Raw genomic sequence first — 24,464 nt, 5'->3', positions numbered from 1 at the left:
CGGCGCGCAGGCGTGCTGGCGGCGGGTCCCTGCGGCTCGGGATGGAGGGTGAGTGAGTAAACAAGCCCGGGCCGGGCGGTGGGGCCGGGCCTGGGCACCCCGCCACCCGCGGCCTGCGGGAGGGAGAGGCGAAGGGGTCCGAGAATTGGGAGGAAGCGGAGGGGCACAGTGCCTGCCTGGCCGGGGCTAGCGGGGCGCCCCTTCCCCGTTCTAGGGCTGGGGGAAAGGGGGCGACGGGGCGAGAGAGCCCCCGACGAGGACCGCGTCTGAGGCGGGGAGGGCGGCGTGTCCGGGAGGAGGAGCGGCAGGGGCGGGCCTGGGACGGGGAATCCCGTTGGAGGGCGGGGTGGGCCGGGTGGGCGGGAGCCCCAGCGTAGAGAGGGCGCGGGTGGGCGGTGGCACCTGCGGGGGCCCTTGGCGAGGTGGACTCCCAGGGCCCTGGGCCTGTGCACGGGCAGGGCCAAGAACGGTGGCTCAGCTTGTGATGACTTTGGGGGTGTTGGGGAAGGGGTGGCAGTGAAAACCGGGCCGGGACTAGGGTGAGGCGAGGCGAGTGAGGCTCCTAAGGCGCAAAATGTTCGGAGGCGCTCACTCCCGGGGTCGTGCCGGTGCCGCGTGCCTCCTTAGGTTTTGCGCGCTGGGCGCCTCGCTCGCCTCACCCCAGTCCCGGCCTTGAGTAAGAGGCTTCTCTCCAAATTTGGTCTCGCGCCAGTCCCTGCCCACCCCAGAATTCTCCTGGGGATCAAATGATAGAAGGCAAAGCGCCTTAAAGCAAAGGCAAGGTGTTGTATGTGGGACATGCCTGTTAGGAAATGTGAGACAAACTTAATTCGGTAAAAAGTGACTCCTTTGAAATTGTTTCAGGGCCGGGGAGGGGAAGGGATGTGGAAGGATTTTAGTGCCGCCAGTGGAATAGCGAGAGTGGGCTTTCGATGGGTGAAATACAGAATGGTAAATGGAGTAGCCTAGGTATCGAGCCCGGGGCCAGAGGCGCTCGTGAGGATGAGGGAAAAGAGCGGAGGTAGACGAACAGCTGGCTGTGTGCGAGGACGGCGTTGCAAGTGTGGGTCTCGTCCTCGACGTTTGCTGTCATGATGTCTTTGAAGAGAAAAATCTCCCCACCTGATGCTTTTAGGTTTAGGAAACCGGCATTGAATGACGTTTCCAGCCTGAGAAGGTGCTAACTCTATCAGAGGTTTCTGAGAGAGCTTGTCTATTTTAAGCCTTGGAATCCCCAGGGCTGGGATGGTGGGACATTGATAAAAAGAGATTTCTTACTTACAGAGAAGAGAGTGTGTCTTAGGAGAGAAGTCCTTTTTTTTTTTTTTTTTTTTACACATTTATAATAGAGGAAAAGGACCATCTATAAAAATGTAATAATAGTTATTGTCAGGGTTTGTGCTGAGTGTATCAGACAGTGTGAATAAACTCTCCCAGAGCAGGGATGTTTGTCTGTTTTATTCGCTCATGTATCCTGAGCACCTAAAGTAGTGCCAGGCACACAGTAGGTGCTCAATATATATTTGTGGAATAAATAGTGGGAAGATCTCTGGGACTAGGAGTCAAGAGATCTAGATACTAGTTCTGCCGCTAACTGGCAGAGTACTTGTAGGTCAATCAAGGAATTTGATGCTAAGGCACAGCTTTAAAACTCCTTGAGGTGCAGATGACCTCTTCATTATGGTGTTAATTCTCTTTGAAACAGCACTGGAATAAAGAGCCTAGGATTAAAAATGAAATGTTACTCCCGGGAATACTTTTGTGAGAAAGGAAAAGGTGAGAACATGTAGTCGGACTTGTTTTTCTTATACTTGCCTTTGAATTAGCATGCCTTTTAAAAACTATTTAAAATACTAATTCTGTTTGTTTAATTCTTGAGATCTGAAATCTGGCTTCCTTAGTCTTGTGGGTAACAGTTCCTGCCCTTGATTTGTGCCTTATAAGAAACGTGTAACAATTCACTTCATTAAGTATATCTTTTTCCTCTCTTATACTAAGTTTTAAAAGTTTCAACTTTGTTGAGGCAGCAACACTAAAAACACATTACATTTCTTCATAGGATAGTTAAACTAAAGAGTAAAGAGAAAAAACAGGTGGAGAGAGGTGAGGAGAATTATACCAGTTAGATTAGGATTGAGGGGGAGAGTTTAAAAAGGAAAAACTGCTCTTAGGGAAAGTCCCCATTCCAGAAAGTCCCCAGCTTTTTTTTTTTTTAATTTGTCCAAACTGTGTTGGGCTCCTTCCCACCTCTTTAGTCCATCAGCTGGTGGTCAGTTGGGGCTTCAGTGCTCCAAACCTTAAAGTCAAGAGTTACTTAATGAGTAGTTGGAGTTAGTACATCTGATGTGTTATGTTCTCTGACTCACTTGCCTTAATACTTTGATTCAAAATGGAATAACTAAAAAGTCATGTTTTTATTGAATGATAATGAGCAGTCACTAAATGTTAAGCTTTGTGCTAGCAGAGTACAGAACCAGCTAAGGTAGGGTCTAGCCTGTTGCCGAAACTCTTCTAAATCAGCATTGTACATTCTAAGAGCCAGCGTTTTCCTTTGGGTCTAATTGTCTGCAGTGCAAATGACCTGATTCTCTTAATAAAGCAACAGCAGAAAATATTAATGCTATAATTTTGTTTTAAATAAGAATTCAGGGTCACAGCTTCCTGTTAGTAAGGTTCTTTCCATGTGTATAGTGCCCAAAGCTCAAACTAATAACAAACGTAAATACCTTGGAGAAGTGGGAGGGTATAAAGTAAACATGTGCTTAGTAGATCCTAGTTGAAGGATCTGTCAGGCTGTGTACCTAGCCACAGAGTTGATTTTCATGAGAGCGTTGATGAAATTGGTGATCACCAGAATGACTCAATTGTGCATTACTAGAGCTCTTTGCAGAGGTAGGTTCACTCCTACAGTTCATGTTTCAACGCCACCATGAACAGAAAAGAAAAGAATGAGATGGAAAATTTAAAAATCTATAGTACCATCTGCCTCCAAAGGCTTACCTAGCCTGCTGGTTAATAAAATTATTTGTTATAAAAGAGAAAGTAGTAAAGACATTGAACTTGCCCCTCAGACAAGCCATTTCTGCAAAGGGCCACCTTTATGTGGATGAAAGAACTTCATAGTATGGAACTTTTATATTCTGACCTCAATCTCTCTAAGTTTAAGAATATTGTTCCTTAAATGTTTTATCCCCAAACATTTCAATAATGTTTTCCCGTTTCCAACTAGTGACAGACTACATTCTAGTGTTAGCCTTTGAAGCAAATTGAGATCCAATTTTCTGGGGAAAGATTTCCAAGTTTTTATAGCTTTCTTTTTCTGTAGAGATCTGACACATAAATAAGGTAGTTCTTATTTCCAATTATCAATCTTTTTTAAAAATAAACTTTATTTTTTTAGAACAGTTTTAGATTAACAAACAAATTGTAAATATAGTACAGGGAGTTCCCATAAACCCACATCCAGTTTCCCCTGTTATTAACATCTTACATTAGTATACATGTAACATTTTTTTACAGTTAATGAACCAGTATTGATCATTTTATTATTATTTATTCTGAAGTCACTCGAGTTTTTTTTTTTAAGGTGGAATTGCCTAAAGATTTTTAATAGTAAAAATCTCTAGAAAATACTGGATTGATCTATTATCAAGAAAGACTTATTTTTTCTTTAATCAGCTTTATTGAGGTAAAAATTTACATACAATAAATTCACCATTTATGTCTATATTTCAGTGAGTTTTCATAAAAGTACGTAGTTGTGGGCCGGCCCTGTGGCTTAGCGGTTAAGTGCGCGCGCTCCGCTACTAGCGGCCCGGGTTCGGATCCCGGGTGTGCGCTGATGCACCGCTTCTCCAGCCATGCTGAGGCCGCGTCCCACGTACAGCAACTAGAAGGATGTGCAGCTATGAGATACAACTATCTACTGGGGCTTTGGGGGAAAAATAAATAAATAAAATTATGAAAAAAAAAAAGTACGTAGTTGTATAACCAACACCACACCAAGGTATAGAGCATTTTCATCATCTCAAAAAAGTTCTTTTATGCACCTTTCCATTTAATCTCTTTCCCCAATCCCAGCCCCTGGCAACCACTGACCTGCTTTCTGTCACTATAGATTTTCCCTTTCTAGAATCATTCTAGTAGAATGTTATGTAAGTGTAATCATATAGTATGTAGTTTTTTGTGTCTGATTGCTTTCACTTAGCATAATGCTTTTGAGCTATGTTGTGCATATATAGGAACTGTTCATTCCTTTTATTGCTGAGTAGTATTCCTTTTTGTGTATATACTGCACTTTGTATCCATTTGCCAATCCATAGTTATTTGTATTGTTTCTACTTTTTGGTTATTATGAATAAAGATGCTATGAATATTTATGTACAGGTCTTTCTGGGGACAAATATTTTCATTTCTCTTGGATAAATAATTAGAAATTATATGCCAGATTGTATGGTAAATATATATTTAACTTTCTTAAAAAACAAAACAAAACTGGCAAACTGTTTTCCGAAGTGGCTGTACCATTTTGCATTCCCAGCAGTAATGTATGAAGATTCCAGTTGCTCCATATCCTCACCAACAACTGGTATTATTAGTCTTTTTTTTTAGCCATTCTAGTGGGTGTATAATAGTATATAATTGTGGTTTTAATTTGCGTTTCCCTAATGGCTAATGATATTGAGCATCTTTTTGTGTGCTTATTTGCCATTTCTGTATCTTTTTTGTTGAAATATCTGTTCAAGTTTTTTGCCTACTGTTTATTGTGTTCTTTATCTTATTATTGAGTTGTAGGAGTTATTTATATAAAGATTTATTTTTAAATTTCTTGACCAAAACAGTGTATGTTTTTGAGTTTATTTTCAGTATATAAGTGAACATAATGAAAAGCTCTTAAGTACTAGCTTAGTATTTAACTGGAATATAAATGCTGTTTTGCATGTGTAAGTAGCTAAAGAATAGATCTAATAGAAATATAAAGTATTTTTTGTGCGCCACTCCTTTTCCCCAAGATAAATGAACCCATTTCTCCAAATCTTTTCTAGCAAAAGCTGAGTTTTCTGTTTGTTTTAAATCTTTGAAGTGATAGTTGTTGAGTAGTGTCCATATGCTATAAGAACCCATCTTACAGCTATGTTTCAGGTGTTTATTTTAATCATACCTATCTGTTCCAAACAGTGTGTCTCATCTTTCTAATACAGTCTGTGGGAGCTGACCAACTGCCGAATAAATTATTAGAGACGTAGAAGACCCATTAAAAAGCCAAGTGAAATAAATATTGGCTCCTGGTCACATGAGACTTAAATATCACTTTAATTGTAAAAGGAGGAAATGTGGCTTGTTTTACAGTATGATTGAGTAAAACTCGATGGCATTTTTATGTATATGTGCATACTGTGGCCAAAAACAGCACTTGAGTAAAATTAGAAATAGTGCCATTAATTATTGGACTGTTGTGATATGTTTACTGTCATCTCTTTTGACAGACTATAGGAGATCACATTTCAGTTACAACTCCTTTCTTTAAGAAAAATATCGATATTTTCCTGTGGCCGTCTCCTCTAAGAAGTGTACACACACCTCCCCTAGCAGCTCTGGATTATGTTCTTTTCCGTTACCTGATCTCCAGTTTTAAATGGATGGAGCAACCTGCCCTAATCTTACTATTTCAAAAAGGGAAATGAGTTCTGAAAGAAATGGGAGAGGGATTTCAGTTCAAAACCATTTTTTTTTAGGAGATTATGATGTCTCACTGAATTGTAATCTATGACATTTGGGTCATTTGGGTCTCAATGAGGGTAAACTGAGGTTTCTGAGGGAGGCAGTTTTGTCCTAGATTTGAACCATTTTTTCATTTCCTGGAGCAGACTATTATTAAGCTTGTTCAGTGCAGAAGTTATATGAGCAACTACTTAATATTACATGTGACTGTGTTGTATGTTCTTAAATATTTTCATCATTCAAAAAAAGGTCCCTCTTTTGGCCCCATTCCATAGAGGAGTGACAACTATTTAAAAGATGTAGGAGGAAGAGAGATGGTGCAATTTGTAGGAAAGAAATTCAGGTCTGCTTAATTTTTTTATAACCGACCACCTTAGTACTCTGGGATTCAAATTCTTAGGTGATGTTGTTTCATTCACTTCCCCCAGAGAGATAATATTTAACTCACAGGGAAATCTGTTTTTAAGAGCTTGAATCACTTGATTGAGTTAACAGTAAACTCAGTGACTGTCTGTCTGCTTCTTTGCTCTTCCATTATTTATCCTCTAAATTTAACACAGCATTACACCAATCCGTTTGATTCTTCAAATGAAACATTCAGGTATAGTCCTCTTGAAGTCCATGTGCGTGATATATTATAATCATGATGTGATTGTGGCATATATGTGACATTGGGTTAAATATTGCTGTTTTCTTGTCTTGCTGTCATTTCTTATGGGGAAAAACAGGTAATTTAAAAAGGCTTCTTTTGAAGAAATATGATATTAAACTCCAAAAGAAAATTTTTTTTAGAAATTTAAAAAAACAAGGACTAAAATTTTAGTTTCTGTTTGGCTCTTCGTAGCTCCTTGTAATGTTTTCAAAAATTTAAAATGTAAGTGACATGAACAGCACTAGTTCTCTAGGACACCTAAGTAGTTAATATAGAGTAAAAACATAATCTTGTAGATTTTATTCAATTTTTACGTGTACTTAATGTTTGTTCTTTCTCTAAAATAATTGATAGACCTGCTGTCTGTGCCTAGAAATTGTTTGAGAAAAGCAGAAAAACAAACTTGGTAATTGTGAGAATATATTTGTACACATGACTGGAAGGATAGAATTTAATAAAATAAAGGACCCTTTCCAAATGGTATCAAGTATTATTGGGATCTGACTTACATGCAGAAATAATGGTAGCAGAGACCTCAAAGTCTTCGTAGTTCTGGAGGAGCATCTGACTGAAGTCTAAATATGCTCCACTGACTAAAAACCACTGTCTGTTCTCTTTTGAAAAGCTGAACATTTGTTTTGCCTTTGTGTCTTGCCATTCCTCTGAAGAACAGAAGGCACATTATAAAACCTGACGCTTCCCTTTCCATTCTCTGAGGTAGGTAGAGTGTGTACAATAAGTACTTCTTTAAGTCTTTGAACCTTAGTTCAAACTCGAAAAAAAAGTGGTTTGCAGTGTTATATATTTTCATATGTCTTGCTGTTGACTTGGAGATGAGATTATGCTGTTGTAATATCTGACCTTTATTGCTAGGCACGTGGTAGATTTAGACAATTTGGCAGGTACAGTTCTGGAGTGTGGGTAGATCTTTCCTTCAAACTCTTCGAAACTAACTTGATTCTTGCTGAACAATTCTCTTAATCAAGGTAGTAAGTAGTAGGCTTCTAAATTTCCAAGTCATCCAAGTTCCTAAATATCTGTGAGAGAACTTCTTGAGTTATAAATTAAAAACAAGGTACTGGGAGGACAGAGGCTAAGCTTTTTGGTAATCAGACCAGGAATTGCTGATGTGAAATCTTTTTTTAATTGAAACTTTTTGTTGAACTCATAGATTTGGATGCTTTAGACTTATGTTTTTATGAATAAATGTAATGGGAATGAAAGCATAACTGACCATGTTTATTTGAATTTGAGGAATGATTCATTTCCAGGCAGTAAAATACTATTCCTCGTCTCTGTCTCTCTTAGATTACAGCAAAATGGATATATCAAATCCCCCAACTTCCAAATGTATCACTTATTGGAAAAGAAAAGTTAAATCCGAATACATGCGACTTCGACAACTTAAACGGCTTCAGGCAAATATGGGTGCAAAGGTAAAAATAATTCCCAAGTGAAAGGTTATGCCTTTTAATATGTTGGTCCAGTGTGGAGGGTTGGATTTTTTCTTTTAACTCTTCTTTTAAAATCCTAACAATTTTTTCCTTGGCTTTGCTAGGCTCTGTATGTAGCAAATTTTGCAAAGGTTCAAGAAAAAACTCAGATCCTCAATGAAGAGTGGAAGAAGCTTCGTGTCCAACCTGTCCAGTTGATGAAGCCTGTGAGCGGGCATCCTTTCCTCAAAAAGGTACAACCAGTTGTCTAAGCTCAGCTTTCTTCTCTTCCTTGGACTTAAAGTTTTTTTTCTGTGTTTGTGACATATTAGAAAATAAGTAAGGATAATGGATACAGCTATTATAATCAACTTTGAATAACTAGAATGGTAAATCTATAACATAAAAAATAACCTTTTTGCCTGTTGTTCTCCTCAGTTAATGAGTATAATCATGAGTTTTTCATAGAAAAACAGGACATTTATTGTCTCCTTTCCTGGGCTCTGTGTACAAGCTTCAAAGCAACCTTTTTTATGTCTTATTTGGCACCTCAGATACTTTGATATTGGAAAAGGAATGCCCTGGATAATGGACAGGAGTGTATTGATCAAAAGGATATCTCTTATTGTAAATTTTAAAATCATTATAGTTTCTTTTTTGTGTGTGTGTGAGGAGGACCAGCCCTGAGCTAACATCCAATACAAATCCTCCTCTTTTTTTTTTTTTTGCTGAGGAAGACTGGCCCTGGGCTAACATCCCTGCCCATCTTCCTCTACTTTATATGGGATGCCGCCACAGCATGGCTTAACAAGCGGTGTGTTGGTGTGCACCCGGGATCCGAACCAGCGAACCCCGGGCCGCTGTAGCGGAGCGCGGGCACATAACCACTTGTGCCACCGGGCCGGCCCCTATAGTTTCTTAAAGAGATAATATTTTTAAAATATTAAAAGCAGAGTATTGAAAGGAATTTTCTTTCCCAAAGCAGAATGTAACTATAATTTCTATACTACTTTGCTTCCTGCTGTAGTGTCTCTGTCACCTATGCAGCTAAGTTGATGTCCACTGTCTGAAAGTTTAGGTCTTCAGAAAAACTTCCTCCTGTTCCTCCTCATCTCCTAGGACTGTCAGAAGCCCTTTGCTGTTGTGTACAGCCCAAGGAGACCAACAGTTTTAGATTGAAATAAACCTCAGTTGAGTGTGGAAGGCACTGTGCTGGACTCTGTAGAGGATAAAAAGGTGAATAAGAGACAGTTCCTGCTTTCCACAGGTTTATAGTTGAGTGGTTCCTTTTAGGAGCTGATTGTTACAAAATCCTCGGTTTATTAATTTGTAAGAATTAAAAGCCTACTGGGATTATTTTGGAAGGAAACTACAATTCTCTCTTGGTTGTGTGCTTGCCTTTCCCTCTCTATGTCATTGCTTATATTTCAGTGTACCATAGAGAGCATTTTCCCAGGATTTGCAAGCCAACATATGTTAATGAGGTCTCTGAACACAGTTGCATTGGTTCCTATCATGTATTCCTGGTCTCCTCTCCAGCAGAACTTTATGGTATGTATTAAAAGTGCTGTGGTGATTGTTCAAACTGTACGGTTTTCTTATGTTGATATGCTGGCTCTCCACTTAGGGTAAAGATTGTCTGAGTGTACTTAAAGCTTGGGCGTGCAGGGCAGAATGTTCTTGTAATTTATTTACTCTAAAAAATATATATTGCAAGTTGTTCTAACTTGTTAGATTTTGTGCTCTCTGAAGTGTACTTCTGAGTTGCTGCTGGTTCTTTTTTGAATGAATGAGACTGGGCAAGACTCCAATTTTTCCTTACTACCTTGGCCTAGTTTAAATATTAGGTGTAGTTAAATGCAGTCTAAATCGGATACTTGAGGCTTAAGCAGGTTGACGACTCCCTGCTGATGGAGCAATCCTTTCTGAATCCCCTAAAGGCAAGATGCTATGAAAGCAACCAAGATAACAGAGGTGCACATAGATCTACAGTCCTGTCATCTGGGGCTTTATGCTGACCCCTACTAGGATTATTTGTGGTTCTGATAATCAGTCCTCTCTAAATACTGCCATTGCTTATCATCTGCCTGGTGACAGATAGCAATTCTGCTGACTAGGATACAGAAGGGAATCATCTCTTAGGATAAAACTTCAGAGTAATTTTACTTGATACTTGGGGATTTAAGAATGACTGTGTTCTCTACTGACCCTTCCCCCCACAAAAAAAAATCCATTAGTATTGTTTATTGCTAGAAAATATTCATAGCCCATACTGCAATTGACTTGAGGTTCACACTGAGTATGATTGACATGACTAATAACCATAATTTTTTATTATGATTATGGGAGATTAGTCTTAGTCTGTTTAAGAGAATATCCTAAAATTTTATGGTTGCCCAGTTTCTGTTCTAAATGTTCTAGTTATATTGCAGATTATACTCTTGGAAGCCTTCCTTTTCATTATCTATCTCTCTACTTATGAGAAGAATTAGAATTGAAGATTTTTTAGACCATTGTTTAGGTGATATTCGTACCTATTTCACAATTATCTTTAGTGGATAAAATGAGATAATAGATGAAATCACTGTGAAAAATAAATGTGCTGTCAAATTCTAGGTGTTGGTGGAAATATCCCTGTTAGTATCAAGCTAAACATTTGGTAGTTAATATCCTCAAGTAGTTATACTGACTTTTTTTTTTTTTTTTTTGTGAGGAGGACTAGCCCTGAGCTAACATCTGATGCCAATCCTCCCCTTTTTTCTTGAGGAAGAGTGGCCCTGAGCTAACATCCATGCCCATCTTCCTCTACTTTATATGGGACGCTGCCACAGCATGGCTTACCAAGCAGTGCATCGGTGCGCACCCGGGATCTGAATCTGCGAACCCCGGGCCGCCGAAGTGGAGCACGCACACTTAACCGCTTGCGCCACTGGGCCGCCCCCTGACTTTTTTTTTTCTAAGAGTAGGATTGCCAGCTTCCATTTGAGGGCTTGTTGGCAAAACAAAATGGACAGTTTTTAAAATGCAGGAAACTCTGTAACCAAAGGTATTTTCAAGAGATTCAAGCAGCAAAAAATGGCTCCACAAAGATTCCATTAAACAGGAAAGAGAAGATGCATAGTGGATTCATGGAATGAATCATATCTGGTGTGATTTCAGGTAGAAGATGAGACGGTTTTGTGCAATATTCCCTACATGGGAGATGAGGTGAAAGAAGAAGATGAGACTTTCATTGAGGAGCTGATCAATAACTACGATGGGAAGGTCCACGGTGAAGAAGGTAGTGGTGCTGGGCCCTTTGGGGAGAAAACTTTGTTAGAATGGTGCCTCTTCTTTGGTACATCATCATCTTGCTTTTTTCTGCTGCCTTATAGTGTACACACTGAGGAATATTTCATTGTCATCACATGGCTGGGAGTAAAAATTTTATATTAAAGATGCCCCAGTTAAATTTTAAAAGGAGGGCCGCCCCCGTGGCTTAGCGGTTAAGTGCGCGCGCTCCACTGCTGGCGGCCCGGGTTCGGATTCCGGGTGCGCACCGACGCACCACTTGTCCGGCCATGCTGAGGCCATGTCCCACATACAGCAACTAGAAGGATGTACAGCTATGACATACAACTATCTACTAGGGCTTTGGGGGAAAAATAAAAATAAAATTATAAAAAATAAATAAATAAATTTTAAAGGGAGTTGAGACATAAAAGGATTATATAGTAATCAGTGGCTAGAGAGAAAGTTCAGTGGATCTTAGGAGTTTTCCATAATTCCCTCCAAGGCCATTTTGTTCTTCATTTCCACTTCTCTGAGAATGGCAATGAGCATAGCCTCTCTGTCCTACTTGTTTGATCCAGATATCCCCTGGATCTCCCAGAAATTGGTTATAATATTCTGATTTTCCTAAAAGCAAGCAATTTATATTAAGTTGCAGTTCTAGAAAAGGCTGTCAGTGTGTAAGAAGTGGGAAGATGAGGAGAGACTCCCATGGATTTGCAAACCAATAGCCTCATCAAAAGTGATAATTGCTGTCCTGTTGTGATGCTGTTGAAATGCATTATTTATCCACAGTGCCCCCTAGTGTTCAAAGGCTTTATCCTAAGTTGTGGTATAACCTCATGTGGTTTGATTTCAGGAAAAAAAAGCTGTTTTTTGATTCAAAGAAGTCACTACTGATCCGTCAGCAGCAAAACCAAGTACATTTCATTTGATCATTCTTTCTCTGTCCCATTTGTATTGTTTTCACACTTTTGTGAGATTTTAGACCATAAATACAGGCTGACCTGTGACTGAGGAAGTGAAGTACCCCAGTAAGAATAAAGCATATAACTTAATTTCCCACTCTAGCCGGCTGAACTGTTGCAATTGTAAGAGCCATTCAAATTATTGTAATTTCCTGGTTGTCCATATAAAAATGTAATGTGTTATCTATCTGGGTCTCAGGAGTGACTACAAGAAAACCTTCCTAAGAGGGCTAATGCAGTATGAAATGACCACTGCTCATCCATCTACTCCTTATGTTTCAGAGATGATCCCTGGATCTGTCCTGATTAGTGATGCTGTTTTCCTGGAGTTGGTAGATGCTCTGAATCAATACTCAGATGAAGAAGAGGAAGGGCACAATGACACCTCAGATGGAAAGCAAGATGACAGCAAAGAAGATCTGCCAGTAACAAGAAAGAGAAAACGACATGCTATTGAAGGTAAATAGCACTACTTCCTTATTCTACTTTGAAAGTGATGGAGAGGGAAGAAGGAAAGACAGAAAGGTTTATTGCTTATTAAAGGCTGTTGATGGTTCTCATTGGTCCACTTAAAAGGAAAACATGGGGGCCGGCCCTGTGGCCTAGTGGTTAAGTTCAGCGTACTCCACTTCTGCAGCCCGAATTCGGTTTCCGGGCACAGACCTACACCACTCATTGGTGGCCATGCTGTGGCGGCAACCCACATACAAAATAGAGGAAGATTGGCATAGATGTTAGCTCAGGGCAGATCTTCCCTAGGCAAAAAGAGGAAGATTGGCAACAGATGTTAGCTCAGAGTGAATCTTCCTCAGCAAAAAAAATAGGAAAACATGATCATTGACTAATAGTTTAAGATAGCTGTGACCTAACTGAAGAAGAAAATAGAACTTAGAGAATAATCGTTGTTCGTATCTAATTATAAAAAGAATATATTTGGAAAACATGGAAAGTTATAGAGAAGAAAATAAAATTACCCTATAATCCTGCTACCCAGGAATAACCAGCACTAGTATTTCCTTCTAGGCCTAAAAAATATAGGATGTGTATATATACATATATACATGTACACCTAGAACTAATACAATGTTATATGTCATTATATCTCAATTTTTAAAAAATACATATATAAATCAACATGTTTATATACATTATGTGAAATTGGGATCATGCCACATTTTATATATCCCTTTTTATCTAATCTTATATCATGAGCATTTTCCATGTTTTTAGTATTTAATTCTTTCATTAATACTTAATTATACTATATGTTATTTAATTATACTATATGTCCAGGGATATAGTGTCTTTCTCTTGTTATAACAAAGTTATAATATTAGTCTTGTTCTTCAGCAGCAACATAATGATAGAATTCTTCTATATTCAGATCTCTCCATGAAAACTCCTATTTTCACCTCCAGATTCTGTCTTGGACTGTGGATTTTATTGTTAATATGTAGATGACTCTGATTTCTTTTTCAGTAGTAGCCTATTAGATAAGTCCAGGTAGCACTGACCTTCTTTATGTATTCCTAAACAGTCCATGGTTCGGTTAACAAAGCAGCTCTGATCAAAATGCTGTAACAAAAGGAAAAATGATCAAACAGCTTTGTTTGCATTCTCTGATTATAGCACTCAGGAGCTTTTTGTCATTTCCAATTCAGGGAACAAAAAGAGTTCCAAGAAACAGTTTCCAAATGATATGATCTTCAGTGCAATTGCCTCCATGTTCCCTGAGAATGGTGTCCCAGATGACATGAAGGAGAGGTAGGAAAAGCTGTTTCACTCAGACCATGTAGGAGTGCTCAGGCAAAATTTACTCAAGCCTGTTTTGGGTAATAAAAAGCCCTGTTTATGGTAAGTCCATTATGATTTGCCTGCATTTCTGATTATCTCTTGCTTACTTACCTCTAAATGCCCATTCCCATGTTAAGGGTCATTGTTTGATGGCTTTGAGTAAGTCTGGGCAGAGAACTTTTAAAATTCTCCCATTTTTCTGGAGAGTTACTCCAGCACCATACTTATCAAGTCTTTCCCTCCCTTTACTTTCAGACATACGCCCAAGCCCAGCATAATTACAGTGGTGTACCTACTTAGTGATATACCATTCCGTCATCAACAAGACACGTAAAAAACACCTATCCCCCCTTGGCCAGCTTTACCTAGATGACCGTTGAGTACTCAATGTGTGTTTTCTCAGTGGAGACATTCTCTTGGAAGAAAATCTTATCTCTCTTTTCTGATATAGGTATCGAGAGCTAACAGAGATGTCCGACCCCAATGCACTTCCCCCTCAGTGCACACCCAACATCGATGGCCCCAATGCCAAGTCTGTGCAGCGGGAGCAGTCCTTGCACTCCTTCCACACCCTTTTTTGTCGGCGCTGCTTTAAATACGACTGCTTCCTTCACCGTGAGTGGGCTACTCTGAAATGTTCTCCTGTTTTCCATCCCCAGCCACCATTTCCTTCTCTTTATTTTAGTTTATCATGTAGAGCCCCAGCTTCTGATCTGATGATGCTCTTAACAAAGGGCCAGTTCTGTTTTCACGTGTTCAGTTATAGTGCTATGTGCTTTGCATGGTCAGGACAGAATACCCAACACAGAATTGTCCCTGAGTACCTCCTAGCTTTGAAAGGATTGTGTAGATATCAGAAATGATTAAATTTTCTGCACCTTGATGGTAGCAGTTTATATCTAAATTCTCCTACAATAGCTCCCTAATTCAATTTTGTTCCTCCCCATCCTGTCAAGTGGATGAACCATTGGAAACAGGACAGTTTTATGTTTTCCAGCTTTTCATGCCACCCCTAATGTATATAAACGCAAGAACAAAGAAATCAAGATTGAACCAGAACCATGTGGTACAGACTGCTTCCTTTTGCTGGTACGTTCTTAAATTGTTGTGCCATTGTTAACTTTGTTGAAAATTGAGTAGGAAATGGTCCTTGGGCTTTTTGCCCCTGGGAACACAAACCAAGTGAGCCAGTACATAGCACTCTAGGGATCATAAAGTACAAGGAAAACATGACTTCTACTCTTAAGGAGCTCCCAGATAATGAGGCAGTAGGACTGTGAAGTTATTCTTATGGGGTGAGGTTTAAAGAGCATTGAAGGCTTTCCTGCTTTAAATATCACCTCCGATTTCAGAGTCTGAAACTGTATTGTTTGAATTGGAGCTGTGTATGTGTGTGTTTGTGTGTTACATCATTTTCTTTGCTGTCTTTAAATGCATACATAGGAGGAATAGCACATGAAGGTGCTAATGTCTTCTTGTGAGGTAATCAACCAGATGGACCCTTCCCTGATGGACAGCCCTTATGTGGCAGTATAAATTCTCCTGCATTTGTGTGGGGAGGCAGTACCCTGAGAGCTAGAAGGGAATAGGTTCAGCTGGACTTGCCAATGACACAGTTTTGCTTTCTACACAATAGGGCAAGCTTAGGTAAAGAATAAAATACCTTGATAAAATTTCTTCTACCAATTAAAATTAGGTTATACAGCCAAGTGCCTTGGGACCATCTTTAGTGGCATAAGAAAAGGAAAGATAGTAGAGAGTGCCATTGGGTATACATCTGGAAAATGGGCCATATGGTAATAGCAAAAGAATAAATAGACTTTATCCAATTTATTTTTTCCCTAATACCTATTGACTCTTTCCTATGCTCCAAGTACCATGCTGGCCCTTAACATATATTATCCTATTTTCATGCTTACAACAATATTCTGAGGTGGAGAAACTATGGGTTATAGAAGTTACATATTTTGCCCAAAATTTGTTAATATATCAGTGGTGTGACAATGATGAAATTCAAGCTCTGGTCTAACTCCACAGTCCATGCTTCTCAAATTACTCTGTGCTTTTTTCAGTTATACCATGTTACATCAACATACCAGCATCTATATAAGTCAAAGGGTGTTGTCCTTCTCACAGTAGTTACCCTGGGACTCTGTACCTGTATTACAAAGATGCTGCCCATGGCCACAGTGTGTGTGTGAGTGTGTGTGTGTGTGTGTATTTTTAACTTTAACAGAAATATGTATGCACAGTTTTCCTTTTATTGCTTTTTAGAAATCAGTACATATTTAAATATAATAACGCTGGATAATAATAATCCCCCAACTTTTTATTAAGAACATTTTCAGTTCTGCAAAGAAGTTGAAAGATACCTTCTTCCTGAATTTAATAACTTTTTTTTATATTTGGTCTATCCTTCTATTTGTGTATGTGTATCTTTTGCTGAGCCATTTGAAAATAAGCTGCACACGTTGTGATGCGCGTTTGCTAAGTATTTCAGCACACATCTCCTAAAAATAAAGACATTCTCTTACATAACCACATTATTACACCTAAGAATATTAACAAGAGTTTCATAATGTCATCTATCCATTCCATATTCAAATCTTTTCAGCTGTACCAAGAATAGCTAATTTTTTTTTTCCAAGATCATCCAGTCATGCATTGTACTTGGTTATGTCTCTTTGTATCTCAAAGAATCACACCACTGTTTTTTTTTTGAAAAGTCCAGTCTGGTTTTCTTGTAGGAGATCCCATATTCTGGATTTGTCTTTTGTTTTCTCTATCATTTAACTTGTTCCTCTATTTCCCATAAGCTAGAATTAGCTCTGGAGGCTTAGTTATATTTATGTTAAATGTTTTGGGTAAGAATACATTATAAGTGATGCTCTGTATGTCACATTGTAACGTAGGCACATAATATCACAGTCAGTTAATTTCAAAACTTCTCTTTTGGAGTTTCCTTTAGAGTCTACAGTATATTATTCTGAATATGCTTAGTAACGGTAAACCTTTATCCTTTACATGTAGATTTAGTTTTCAGAAACAGCTAGAAGTCTTTGGGAACCAAGTCTGGTGAGAATATAGATGATCAAGCTGAATGATAGTTACTTGATCTTTGAAAAAAAGGGGGGCATAACTATAAAGTAATGAAACAGTATTCTTTCCAAGTTTAATATAGTGATTTGGAGGGAAGTTCCAAAATTGAGTAATAATATTGTACAAATTCATGGATTACACGTTTTATTATTGAAACAGAGGCAGTGCAGTAGGTGTGAAGAGCAGTGTGGCCTGGGGACAAGGAACCCTGAGTCTTACACCCACTCTGGAACAGTTAGCTAAATACTCTCAAGCAGCTCAAATTCCAAACAGCTGACATGCAAATGAACTTTAGATACAACTCACTGGAAAGTTGAAAATGCATAGGTGCATAGATTATATCTTTTTTAAGATTACTTTATAGGACAGCTCTTTCGTGAAGAGGTGTAAGTTTGTAAATTTTAGAATGTTTGTTAAGTGGCTATTGTATGGTCACACTTAAATGATACAAAGAAAAAACTGTATCATTGCATGTAAGCACAGATGTTGAAGAAGGTGGTTTGTGATCAGGGGATCAATATGGTGACTCTGCTCCCGTTTCCTGTCTGTAATGTGTCCATTGCAGGAAGGAGCAAAGGAGTATGCCATGCTCCACAACCCTCGCTCCAAGTGCTCTGGTCGTCGCCGGAGAAGGCACCACATGGTCAGTGCTTCCTGCTCCAACACTTCAGCCTCTGCTGTGGCTGAGACTAAAGAAGGGGACAGTGACAGGGACACAGGCAATGACTGGGCCTCCAGTTCTTCAGGTACAGTGAACAGAAAGTGGTCTTTTCTTTCCATGCGAGGATTCTGGTAAACCCAGGATCGCTACCTAACGCTTAACATTACTACCTTTTTAAAATTGTTAATTCTTTCCACAGTTTGCCTATAAGCAGTAGAGACAGGAAATATTTTTGTTCCTAACTACTCTGCCTTTTAAAGTAGAATGAAGCCCTTCAGAGTTTGGAAACGACTGATGACAACTGCATTTTCCCTTCTTCTGTTTCTCTTATTTCTTCCTCTCTTAGAGGCTAACTCCCGCTGTCAGACCCCCACAAAACAGAAGTCTAGTCCGGCCCCCCCTCAGCTCTGTGTAGTGGAAGCACCCTCGGAGCCTGTGGAATGGACTGGGGCTGAAGAATCTCTTTTTCGAGTCTTTCATGGCACCTACTTCAACAACTTCTGTTCAATAGCCAGGCTTCTGGGGACTAAGACATGCAAGCAGGTACTGTCTGAAAGGAGCAGGAGCAGCCTGGGCCCTCCTTTCATCCGCTGCTGTCAGCCCATTCGCCACCCTGTAAGGTTACCTGTCTGGAGAGAAGCTGTCTTAGGCTCAGTCCCTCATGAGCCTGTGCTTCTGGCCCATGAAGTGGGGGTCCCCAAACCCGGGGCCTCTTGCAAATGCCAAGCCTAGCAATGCTTGGGGATCTACTCTCTTCCTTGCTGAATTCATATTTCTGTCTCTATCTAACTCTTCTAGATGTTTATACACTCTTTTAGCTTTGTTTTTTTTTGGGGGGTTGCTGCCTTTCTTTCTAAATGTGTATGCCTTTCCCAGAAGGGACTCCCGTGTCTTTCTGGGGGTCTTCTTATCTAGCATACTCCTGCTCCTGCTTCTGTAGCTGGAGCTGCCGCTCCCTTCATCAGTCTCTTCAGTTGCTTTATTCTCCAAATATTCTATCACTAGGTTTTCTAATTACCACCCCCAATAGCTGGGCCTGGACCTCACCCTTCTCACTCATACCATCACTAGAATCATGATTTGATAGCAGCTACTGATGTTCTGGAGGCAAGAAGACAGACTGAAGAACAGGGACAGGGGTTGGGTGTTAGAGCCAATGTGTCCAACAAGAAGGGAGCACCAGAGCCATGCTCGCTTAGCTCCCTGACTTCTGGAGGAGTCTCTGTGTCCTGTTCTTCAGGCTTCCTTTGCTTAGAACAAGCAACAGAACCATGAGTTGAAGTGCCCTTTGCTTTCAATTTGGGGCTCATACCTATTTCCCTGAGGCACAGGTTCTTAACCTAAAAACCTACAGAACTGTGTGCAAAACACTTTTTGTATGTATTTTCCTGAGAAGATGATTTATAGTTTTCATGGAATCTCAAGAGGGCCTATAACGAAAAAGGAAAAGAAAAAACTAAAAACGAATGCTATAAGGGAAGAAGCAGTTGAAAGGGAACCAGCCTTCCTGAAATGCTGTCCAACTGAAATAATCAAGACTCTGACATCTTTATACCAACAGAGGGAGCTAGTGCTTAGCTGGGTGGTACCTTTCATGTCATGGTTGCACTCCATTACACAAGATACACCAAGTTGCCCTTCCTGAGCAGAGACAGATACTCTTGGTAAGTCAGCCTACTCAGGTTACTAATAGATGAAAGCTACTAACCAGGAAACCTATAACTGTGCTTAGTATTTCTCCTCTCTCTAGTCAGGATAAATACTTAAGAATTAACGTCAGGCCGGCCCTGTGGCTTGGTGGTTAAGTGCGCGCACTGCGATGCTGGCGGCCCGGGTTCGGATCCCGGGTGCGCATCGAGGCACCACTTCTCTGTCCATCCTGAGGCCGAGTCCCACATACAGCAACTAGAAGGGTGTGCAGCTATGGCATACAACTATCTACTGGGGCTTTGGGGGCAAAAAATAAAATAAATAAAATCTTTAAAAAAAAAAAAAAAGAATTAACGTCAGAGCCAGTGACCCAATCTCCCAGTGCCACTCTGTCTCTCCTTGACTGAAGAAATGCTCAGTCAGCTGCCTGTAAGCTCTCCAGAACCCTCCCAAGCCTAGCACCTGGCTGGGTCACTTATCTGACCACCTAGCTCAAGAAGGTGTGACAGATCCTGTTGGATTTCTCTTCCAGGTCTTTCAGTTTGCAGTCAAAGAATCACTTATCCTGAAGCTGCCAACAGATGAGCTCATGAACCCCTCGCAGAAGAAGAAAAGAAAGCACAGGCAAGGGTTGGACAAAGGACTTTGTGTGCCCGGGCTATTCCCTGGGCTCCGATCTCCCCTTGGACTTCCCATCTGCCTCCCTCCTTCGCCACTGCCTGTCAGTTTGGCATTGCACAACTGAGGGCCAGCCTTCTCAGTGCTCCCTGCGAGTCTGTGCCTTGGACCAGCCTTTCCCCCGTCCCTAGACCCTGTGGACCGTGAGATAACCGTCTGATTTTCCTTTTAAGCTCCTGGCCAGTAGTACGTGAGCCTCCACGCTGAGGCCATTTCTCCTCACTGGGTGGTTAGTTACCGTAGTACTCACTTCTCAATTCTGACCAGAGTTTATTTATTTTGGGGGGGCACTTGTGTTGTTTTTCTAAGTTGCATAACAACACTGTCTTCTAGCTAGCCTTTGCTTAGGGTTGGAAGTTTTTTAAAAAATTCAACATTCTGATTGGCTTCGTTCCCTAATGACACACACCTATTGAGGGAAGGAACTGATGCTGGTTCTAGATGTAGAAGGAAATCCCTGCGGCTTCTCCCTTTCAGTCCCTTCACTCAGCAGATTCCTGAAAAGCCTTCCCACCTCCCCATCTTGAAACTTCCTCACGTCTCCTGCTCCCTGAAGAGGGGGGGAGGGGAGAGGGAGAAGCACTAGAATTATAATAGATATAGAGGGTGGGGTTTTGTTTTGTGTCTGTTTTTTTGTCCTTTTATGTATGTTTGTTTGTTGAGGGGCAGTGTTATTTATGTTTACATCTTGAGGCATAGGCCAGCCAGATTTAAGATGGACTCTAGCTTCTGTGTACCAGAGTAGAGGCCTCTCGTGAAGGGGTTTGGGGAGGATACTCCCCAGTCATCAAACTGCAGTCCCTCAGAACAGATCACATTATCCCTTACCCGAATCTGCAGACTTCCCCAGGGCCGTGACCCAGACCCATCCTGTCTCTCTCTTTCAGGTTGTGGGCTGCACACTGCAGGAAAATTCAGCTGAAAAAAGGTAGGTTCCACCAGGGCGTTTTCCAGTGTTTCAGCTTGAGGTCTCACCCCTGTGGCCCACCCCCCCCACCTCCGGATCTGTGCTTGTTGACACTGCACTGCTTCCGCAGATTGCAGATATCTCTGCAGCAGCTGAAAACAGCTCAGTTTCTCACTGCAGCCGAGAAGACCTCTTAGGAGGTAGAGTTATGGGCCTTGTGGTTTCTGACTTTCATAGTATGCCATCTCCCAGGTTCTGGACTTCATTTAATGTTTAGAATAGCTGCCCTGTAGTCCCGGACCATTTCCACACTCTCCCCACAAAACAAATCACCCCATTGTAGCTTATGAACAACCATCATCTATGATTGCTTCCCACCTCAGGTGCTAAATGTGTGTCCAAGGCTATGGTTAGAATGAGCCTCCTTTGAGTTGGGGTGCTTAGACACTTGGGAGGGAGGGCAGCTAGGGAGCGTGGGCACAGCAGTGTCCTGGTCTATTCTTTTCTCTCCTAGATAACTCTTCCACACAAGTGTACAACTACCAGCCCTGTGACCACCCAGACCGCCCCTGTGACAGCACCTGCCCCTGCATCATGACCCAGAATTTCTGTGAGAAGTTCTGCCAGTGCAACCCGGACTGTAAGACTTCTACGTTGTCCCCTCTAGCCTACCAAAGCAGTTGGCCTCAGTGCATCCCAGGTTCCCTCCCCTCCTGCACCCTGTACTGCTTGTGGGCCTTCTGATATTCTCTTTGCTGTGTTTTAAGTATTCTACAGAGGAAACAAGATACTGAAGATCTGGAAAAGTCATTTTTTACAGACCCTTAGGTGTATGATTCTAAAAGCAACAATTATACAGAAATTAGATGCTTTCCCAACTTTATCTTCCAGGGCAGAGTTAAGAAACATAAGGATCTTTTTCCTTAAGGTATGGACATAGCCTCCCCTTCCAGGATGTAGTTTTACAACATATACAGGTTACAGTTCCGTGTATGTCTATTTTAGTTTAATATCTGGAGTTTTAATATCAGGTCAGTCTGGATGTCAGCAGAAGGTAGGATAGAGGCTAAAAGTGCTTCTCTTTGACTTGTTATCCCACCGTGCCCTTCCGTACTTAGGGCTGAGCAGTTTGATGGCAGCCCCAAGAGCTTGCAGAACTTGGTGCCCAGGCAGTTGTGCTGGAAATACCTCCTAGCCCAGAGCAGATATCAATCTTAGCCACAGCGGAGGTGTGCTTGTGCTGGGGAGGGCAGTGGGTGGAGGAGGATGGCATAGAACGGATGCATTCTGTTCTCAAAATGATTCTTGTTTTGATGGTGAGGATTTACCAGTGAGAAGCACTGATTTCATTTTCTCTGGGGCACTGCCCACCTCCCTTCCAAATTCCACCAAACGGGGAGGGAGAGCGTTGTTGGGGAATCTCTAGGTAACAGTTTTCCATACTCAAACCTGCTTTTTTGACTCTCAGGCATGAATGTTGGGAGGCACTCCATATTCTCTGAAAAAAACTTGAGTATATGATTATTGAGAAGAGCTTCTCTCCTCTTTTGCCAAATATCCTTGAACACATAACATTTACTTCCCTCCTGTCCCTTGAGCCCCAGCATTAGCCTGCTTCTCTTCCTCACCCTACCTATCGTCCACCCAGGTCAGAATCGTTTTCCTGGCTGTCGCTGTAAGACCCAGTGCAATACCAAGCAGTGTCCTTGCTATCTGGCAGTGCGAGAGTGCGATCCCGACCTGTGTCTCACCTGTGGGGCCTCAGAGCACTGGGACTGCAAAGTGGTTTCATGTAAAAACTGCAGCATCCAGCGCGGCCTCAAGAAGGTGAGGGCTTTTCTCAAGACTCCGGGCCAGATAATGGAGTGATAAAGACCGAAGAATCCTGAGCAGCCTCTTTCTGCTGGTTCCTTAGAGGGTTTGTTCATGAAAGTGTTTGGTAAATCCTAAAAGATACACATTTACTGAATTAATAAAGTTTTCTGTCCTAGTGAGTGATTAGAAAAGTGACCCCCTCAGCTGGCCAGACTGAGAGGAGCAGAGAGGATGGACGTGTCATTGATGTTGTCTATTTTTACTTGACACACAGCAGTGAGTTCCGATAGACTCAGGTCTAGCAGGTCCCCAGGTCCAGAGGAAGAGGTGTCGTGTTTCCTTTTACCACCTCCTTTGTTTTTCCTCCCACCAGAACAGAATGGCTTAGACCTTTTTCTGTTTTCAGATCCTCTTAACAGTTGCTAGTTCTTTCCACTCTGCCCCCCCCACTCCCACCCCACACACACGTGCACATGCAGCACACACACCCCCTCACTCACACACGCCCTGCAGTCTGAGCTTTGACTCTCTCTTCCCCAGCACCTGCTGCTGGCCCCCTCAGATGTGGCCGGATGGGGCACCTTCATTAAGGAGTCTGTGCAGAAGAACGAATTCATTTCTGAATACTGTGGCGAGGTGAGTGCTATCGGTTTGGCCCACATTCTTATCTGGGGAGATACTGATGAGAAACCCTGATTTTCTGTGGGCCAGACTTCTGTGAATTAATCTCTAAATAACTCAACTGAGTTCTCATATGGCCTCTCGGGGGATCCCACAGAACCGTTTTCAATCCTGAAACTACTCTTTTTCGACTCTTTGGCAGCTCAGGCTACACAAGGGGGGGCAGGTGGGGGACTCTCTTCAGCCTTAATACTGGTCAGCCTGAGTGGGGATTGGAACAAAATAACCCGAGCTCTATCTCTTATGATTCTCATCATGATACTCTGTAAGCACCTATGTGTGACACGTCCCCTTCCCAGTCTTTTCTAGGGGCAGGGTACCATGCCCTGAGCAGACAGCCTGATGCCCCTGTTTGTTCCCTGTCTGTATCTGCAGCTCATCTCTCAGGATGAGGCTGATCGACGAGGGAAGGTCTATGACAAATACATGTCCAGCTTCCTCTTCAACCTCAACAACGGTATGGAGCCTCTTTCTCTCGTCCCACGGTGCTCTTGGGCGGGTCTTCCTGCCAGATTTCCCTTGCTATATAGTCCAGGTTCAGATCTTCCAACAGATGCATAGAGCAAGGTGGTGAGATTGAACTCCGGAGACACTACAAGCCACAGTTCACTTGCTTTGGGAGAACCTTCATTTCCTGGTTGTGTTTGTAATCGGAGCACTGAGCACATACACCTCAGCAATCTCCCTACCCAGTAGATGGGAAGAGGAGATCCATAATTCCAGCAAAAGGAGGAACCCAAATGAGTGCTCCCACACGAGGCTGCCTTCTTATGCTACGTGTTTCTCCAGCTCCTGTTAGTATGCTGGGCTCCAAAATTCCCACGGGATTGTATTGTTTCTGTTACTGTTTACTTGATCTTAAATTCAGGCTCAAGAAGCTGTGGAGTTGCCTGGTGAGCTCATAGTTTTCCTTGGTTTACTTTATACAGATTTTGTGGTGGATGCTACCCGGAAAGGAAACAAAATTCGATTTGCAAACCATTCAGTGAACCCCAACTGTTATGCCAAAGGTGAGTTACCAGTGATCTGGGAGGTGGGGCAGAAGATGGATGCTTCATTTACTATGATTTCTATCCATTATTCGACTTTTTTCATAGCTGAGTTATTTTTTGTCCAAAAATAATCATGGTTAATG

The 24,464-nt window shown here is 41.4% G+C and overlaps 1 protein-coding gene across 4 annotated transcripts in view; it reads left to right on the top strand.

Annotated features, from left to right (window-relative positions):
- The window catches only part of EZH1 (enhancer of zeste 1 polycomb repressive complex 2 subunit), a 27,769-nt gene continuing 3,305 nt past the window's right edge, over positions 1-24,464 (top strand). Inside the window, exons 1-20 of one of the 4 annotated variants that reach the window (XM_087441205.1) lie at positions 899-1,177; positions 1,706-1,776; positions 6,999-7,090; positions 7,682-7,809; positions 7,932-8,060; positions 9,238-9,357; positions 10,966-11,086; positions 12,327-12,503; positions 13,706-13,808; positions 14,290-14,453; positions 14,836-14,927; positions 17,503-17,683; positions 17,945-18,141; positions 19,781-19,872; positions 20,814-20,854; positions 21,348-21,473; positions 22,482-22,660; positions 23,189-23,284; positions 23,705-23,786; positions 24,259-24,339. In XM_087441205.1, coding sequence (XP_087297331.1) covers positions 7,693-7,809; positions 7,932-8,060; positions 9,238-9,357; positions 10,966-11,086; positions 12,327-12,503; positions 13,706-13,808; positions 14,290-14,453; positions 14,836-14,927; positions 17,503-17,683; positions 17,945-18,141; positions 19,781-19,872; positions 20,814-20,854; positions 21,348-21,473; positions 22,482-22,660; positions 23,189-23,284; positions 23,705-23,786; positions 24,259-24,339 — 2,098 coding nt within the window. In that variant the 5' untranslated portion in view covers positions 899-1,177; positions 1,706-1,776; positions 6,999-7,090; positions 7,682-7,692. Of the gene's footprint in view, positions 49-898; positions 1,178-1,315; positions 1,777-6,998; positions 7,091-7,681; positions 7,810-7,931; positions 8,061-8,984; positions 9,043-9,237; positions 9,358-10,965; positions 11,087-12,326; positions 12,504-13,705; positions 13,809-14,289; positions 14,454-14,835; positions 14,928-17,502; positions 17,684-17,944; positions 18,142-19,780; positions 19,873-20,813; positions 20,855-21,347; positions 21,474-22,481; positions 22,661-23,188; positions 23,285-23,704; positions 23,787-24,258; positions 24,340-24,464 lie in introns of those variants that run through there. The other 3 variants (XM_004434429.3, XM_087441204.1, XM_087441206.1) reach the window with 3 other exon arrangements.

This window comes from Ceratotherium simum, chromosome 16 (assembly GCF_057802395.1).
Source record: "Ceratotherium simum simum isolate JZ-2026a chromosome 16, ASM5780239v1, whole genome shotgun sequence".
NCBI lineage: Eukaryota > Metazoa > Chordata > Mammalia > Perissodactyla > Rhinocerotidae > Ceratotherium > Ceratotherium simum.
The sequence above is the reverse complement of the archived record's forward strand: the minus strand, read 5'-3'. Positions and strand labels throughout refer to the sequence as shown.